Below are 5,675 nucleotides of genomic sequence, written 5' to 3' on the forward strand. Positions count from 1 at the left end.
ATTTATATGAAAAAAGTATCTAAACAATAACTTGTGTCATTCTTACAAACATTTATAGAAATATGCACACTTAACAAAAACACAGAGCAAAATTTAATTAATCCACACAGCTGTTTTCTCTGCTGCTAAACCTTTCTACGCTGGTGTGAATAAACTACCCTACACAGAAATATTTCACGATTCCATTTACTCACCCGAAACAGCACAATTTTAAAGAGAAACGAAATGCATAGAGCATAAACTTTTTTGTTTTTGTTTTGTTTCCTTCTTGAGAAGCTTCACAGCCAAAATGTCACAGTAAAAACTGTTACCCAGATCCACCATTTTATTCCTGAACCACACAGCCACAGATAAGCAAAAAAAAAAACTACCCATAAGAAAAGCTAGAAAAGAAAAAACAGACAGAGATATAATTATAAAAAAAAAAAAAACTCAATTTCTTACCTTTATACCCTGATTTCGATATCTGTTTGTTATAAGTTGAATTTAGAAGAAGAAAATCCCCATAAATTCCAGCGTCAAAGAACTGAGCTTCTTGGTTCCAGAATCTACAGCCGGTTCCGTCGGTGTAGAGCGCCTCGAAACCGATGCACGTACAGTTTCTCCAGCAGCGATCCAGACAGTCGCTCCGAACTAGGGTCTGGTCGTCCTCGATGTACCGAGACGAGGCCGACGAGTTGCTCAGAATCGTGACCCGTCGCGCCACAAAAACGTCTTCTCCGACCCTGCACTCGCCCGGAGCGGGCCCCACGGCGCAGCTGGACGGGTAGTTAACCCCACCGTTGCAATTGCTGATGTAAGTGCTCGATGAATCCGAGTCTCTGCGAGTGACCCGACCGTCCGGGTCGATCCTCAGGGACAATCCGGAGCCGTTTCGGGAGGAGAAGCTGAAGTAGCTCTCCGTCCCGTTCTTGATGAAGCTCAGCCGGGCCTTGACCCAATCATCAACCAGATCCGGCCCGTATCTCGTGTATAAATTCCCGCGGCGCTTCACCACAAAGGGCTCGGCCTTGTTGCCACGCGGGTCGTAGTCGAGAGTGAACGGGCCTGGGCCGGGGTTGGACTCGCTCAGCCACGAGACGAGGACCGGCCCGTTTTTACCGCCGAGTTTCATTCCGGGCAAGAGAGTATCTGTGGGATGGTCGAAGCTCTCCCACAGAACCCGCCGGAGAGTTCCATTTTGATTCGACTCCTTCACCACCAGATTCCCCGAATTCTCCAGAACTGTTACAGATTCTGGAGAGGTTCGGTTCGGGTTCAGCTGGAATGAGCTGTTATTATTGTTCTCGTCGGAGGCGATGATCTCTAGAAGACCGTTCTCGTTCATCGCGAGGGCTGCGCCGGAGGTGTTGTAAAGCGGTGCTTCTCGATTGGCGACCCAAACCCACTCGTAGAGACTTTCCGCGGAGTATCGGATCCCCAAGAACTCGTTTGTTGAATAGCTCATGTTGAAGAAGCCCAACTGAAACTTCCCGTCCGCGGAGACCAGCATTTTCTCAGAGTATTTCAGGGTTTGGCCAGGTTTTATCGTGTCCGTGGTGTTCTGTGCTTGGCTAACATAAGAACATGACAAAACAAGCAGAAGGAGGGAAAGTTTTACGGCCATTTTTGTCATTGTTTTTCTTAATTTTTTAGCGAGGATATGGTGTTCTTTGTCTTACGTGCTGGTTGATATATTTTTGTTGAATTAGTGAATCAAAGAACGTGGAACGTGAATTTTATATATATATATATATATATATACATTATTTATTTGATTGATCTAGATCGACATAGCTGTAGATTACGTGTACGCTACACTTTCGAAACATTCAAAGTCAACTAAATGGTTTTCTCTTCCTTATCATTTATTATTTGGATAAAACTTGACAATAGTAAAATGTGCTAAGCACGAGTATCGATCTATGAGGGCAATTTAGTTCGAATATTAGACTTTGTCAATTTCTATTGTCGTCGGATTTTCAAACAAATAAGTAAATGAAGGGGGTTTTTCAATTGTTGCAGTTCAAAATTAACAAACATGCAATAACAAACGAGATTCAAGCAACAGTAAAAACAAGAAACACAATTACATTGATTTCAAGGTATGGTTGGCTATTGGTCCGTCACCTTGCGCAACATGCAAGGTCTTGGACGTGTCGTGTGGCTGTTGCGCTCGTCTGCGCGGTCAACATGCTAGACTCTGTAACTTTGGGTGCCTCGAAATGTATGGATGGACGCGTAGGGACTTTGCTCTACTGAAACCTCCATCGCATCACGCTCTAAGTCTGCTCGCGAGGCTGTGTTGACTTCTTCTCCAGCTTCGAGTTTAGTTCTCTAGGGCCGTTTCTTATGCCGTTAAGCTCCATTTTCGCACCAGAACCCTCTTATGTTCTCTTGAACCTGAAAATCACTAAAAAAACTACAAAAAAAAAAAAAAACTAAAAATTCTATCAAATAACTTAAGGATTACCTTTGGTTGTCGTGGAAAAGAGTTATATTTCATATGAGTGAATCGCACTCATCAAAATCTCCCATAACGAAGTGAGGACTAATATGATCTCTTCCTTATTGGGTTTTCTATTCGTTGCTAAAAACTTAAAACAGCTCATTTGATACCATCCAGCAATTTTAAATATTTTTCCTAATTTTGTATGTGGTCAACTTGAATGTGCTTATAAAAACATTTGCTTATTATATCATATATATATATATATATATATATATATATATATTGTGTTTTATCGTAATGTTGTGATTATTATAATAATTTTAAGAAATATAAAATTACGAGAATAATAGTATATTTTTCCTTTTTTCCTCCCCCAAAAGTTTTCAAAATTACTTTTCTTGGTCCAACAAGCAAGACACCAGGTTTTAAGTTGGGGATTAACCTGTATAGAATCATTGAAATGACATGGGAGTTTTGTTTATTTATGAAATGGGTAACTAATTAAGTCATATCAAACTTTACACTTATACATATTTTCATTATCTTTTGTCATCCATCCCAAGAAGAATAAGTTGGGAACTACAAGAGATAGTATTGAAAATTTGCATGATACAAGAATACTAAAATTATAGAAGGTTTAATATATATTAGTCTAGCAAAGCGTTCTGACTAAAATAAAACCGTCATCTCCTGGACCTAAACATTTTAAAAAAAAAAAATGGTGAAAAAAAAAGAAAATTAAAACTAAAAGTGGTTGAGAGAATGAAAAATAAAAAAAGAAAAAAAATATGATCCCCGTAAAGCGCGTTTTGTTCGAACTGAGCTTCTTCTTTCCAGAAATAAATCCGGTTTCGTCCAAGTTGAGCGTGTCGAATCCGACGCACGAACAATTTCTCAAGCAGCGATCCAGACAGTCCCTCAGAACGATGCTCAGAAGCCTAATAACCTCGCTGAAAGCAAACTTTTCTTTCCGGGCCCTGCACAATAACCTGGCCCAATCCCCGCGCCGGCACAGCCCGATGGATAATCGAGTCCTTCGTCGTACTCGCTGCTCCAAACCTTGACTGTTCGGGAGAAGTAGCTGAACTTGCTCTCCGTGATCATGTTCATGACGAAGCTCGGGTCAGCCTCGACCCAGCCGTCGAGCAGATCCGACCCGAATCTCGAGTACAGATTCCCGCGGCGCTTCAACACAAAGGGCCGGGCTTTGTCGCCTGATCTTATTATCGGGTCGTACTCGAGCGTGAATACGCGCCTGGGCCGGGGTTCGAATCGCTCAGCCACGAGACGAGGACCGGTACTGGCCCGTTTTTACCGCCGGTGTTTAAAGAGACCGAAGTTCAACAAGTGAAAAATCACAGGCGTTAAAGATCACCAGCTATTAAAAGGATCTCATATTTCTCAATATATTATGAAAAAACATAAGATGTTAGATTTGCAAAATAACAAATAAGAAAAAATGATACAGTACTATAGTCATATTTTTTTTTTTTTTTTTGAGTAACAGTACTATAGTCATTTGAAAGTTATAATTATAGCATAATAGCTAAAACTTCAAGTTTTCAATAAAACAACTAAAAATTTATCACTTTCAAATTTTTTTAATTACATGGTCTAAAATATTATTGAAATCTGAAAATTACATTTTGGAAATTTTACTAATTTTAGTTATATATTGATTATTTTGCAAATCCTTTAATTTCAATTGACTATTTAGCTATATCACTCAAATAATTCAAAGTTTTAAATTAAATAGCTAATTTTGATCATGCAAGCAATTAAATAAAATATTTGATATCGATTTATCCAATTTTCTGTTTAAGTTGTTATTTAAATAAATAAAAAATAAAAAATTTAAATAACTTTTTTTTTTTTTTTTTTTTTTTTTTATCGTTTTACAGTATTTAATTTTAATGTCCGTGATTAAAGAATTTCAGGTCTCGTTGTCAACTGTTATTTTCCAAAATCAAGGATAGACAAAGATAACTTTTTCCTAAAATTACCTTAATGACTCAGATAGGACTATAAATAGCCAATGACGTCAGCACCATTAATGCTTTATATAATAAGAAGCTTATATGCACAATCAACACAAACTACTCCTACCCATCTAACGTAAAAAGAAAGAAAGAAAGAAAGAAAAGAAATGAAGATACTCCGATCCTTTTTCTTGATGGTTCTCATTGCCACCATATTTTCCCTCTTCTCAACATCGGTCTCAGCCAGACCTTCAGGTTTTTCTTGATTTGTTTAGATTTCACAAATTTTATTTTATTTTTATTTTTATATATTTTTATAATCAATGAACGCATGGAATTATACGGTATAATTTTCTGTTTGCAGGTATGGTACATATGAGAGAGCTAAGAGGTCGAGTGTCTGCTCCGCCACCTCCAGCTAGGAATAATCGTAACGAAGGATGGCCTTGATCAGAATATTATTGTATCGTTGAACTAATTTCAATATCAACAATAACACTACAAATTATATGTATGTCGAACTATATATAATAACGGATCTCAAATGCTATAGTTTTGAGAATCTACATGTTTATGTAATCATTTGTGTAAGCGCTATTATCACTGAATCTAATACATGGTTTGCATTATATATAAGATGTCCTTGACATGGCTGCACGAAATTTGTTGCACGGTTGCAGGATTACAATAGCTCTCTAACAATGGCGGAGCCAAAATTCAAATTCAGGGGGCACATTTGATAAAAAAAAAATTATTTATTTTTTTAAAAAATCAGGGGTTAGTAAGAATTTTTTGGGGGGCATATATGAACAAAATCATATAATTTTAGGCTTAAAAATATAAATAAAAAGAGGGATAAAAAATAGAATTTTAAAGTTCAGAGGATCATATAGATAAAAATAATGAAAATAGGGATAAAAATAAATAAGAATCGAGTATAAGAAGCACAATACCCACTTCTAATTTTTTGTTATGTATATTTTATCTCTAAGTTGCAGCGGACATTTTCGAGAGATATTTGGCTCTCTTGCAATAGTTGAATAGTTTTTGTTGCGTTCTCATTTCCTCACAACAATAACACATGATATTTTTCAATAAAAACGGTTCACTACGATCACAAAATGTATGTGAATGTTACTTTTCTTGTACTTAAAAATAAATTGATTTCCGCTCCATCTTTACCTGAGAAACCATAACTAGATGAGTAATTAGTAGTTTACGTACATAAGCACAAACCATGCAACGTCCAAACTGTAGTCCAAGAA

At 37.2% G+C, this 5,675-nt stretch overlaps 1 protein-coding gene across 1 annotated transcript; it reads right to left on the reverse strand.

Annotated features, from left to right (window-relative positions):
- Positions 1 to 770: 770 nt before the first annotated feature.
- On the reverse strand, positions 771 to 1,606 carry LOC149388072 (G-type lectin S-receptor-like serine/threonine-protein kinase CES101). The gene is made up of 2 exons (XM_089622352.1): positions 833 to 1,606; positions 771 to 791 (listed from the first exon to the last, which is right to left on the reverse strand). Exons 1-2 carry the CDS (start codon positions 1,604 to 1,606, stop codon positions 771 to 773), a joined length of 795 nt encoding a protein of 264 aa, XP_089478478.1.
- Positions 1,607 to 5,675: the final 4,069 nt, after the last annotated feature.

Source organism: Urtica dioica, chromosome 8 (genome assembly GCF_054948205.1).
Source record: "Urtica dioica subsp. dioica isolate 48M chromosome 8, U.dioica_male_clone48M_v1_H2, whole genome shotgun sequence".
NCBI classification, from domain to species: Eukaryota; Viridiplantae; Streptophyta; class Magnoliopsida; order Rosales; family Urticaceae; genus Urtica; species Urtica dioica.

Coding starts and splice junctions, on each gene's coding strand:
- LOC149388072 (XM_089622352.1), bottom strand. CDS start 1,606: ATGGCCGTAAAACTTTCCCTCCTTCTGCTTGTTTTGTCATGTTCTTAT. Junction 792..832: donor GGATCGACCCGGACGGTCGG/GTCACTCGCAGA, acceptor CACTTACATCAG/CAATTGCAACGGTGGGGTTA.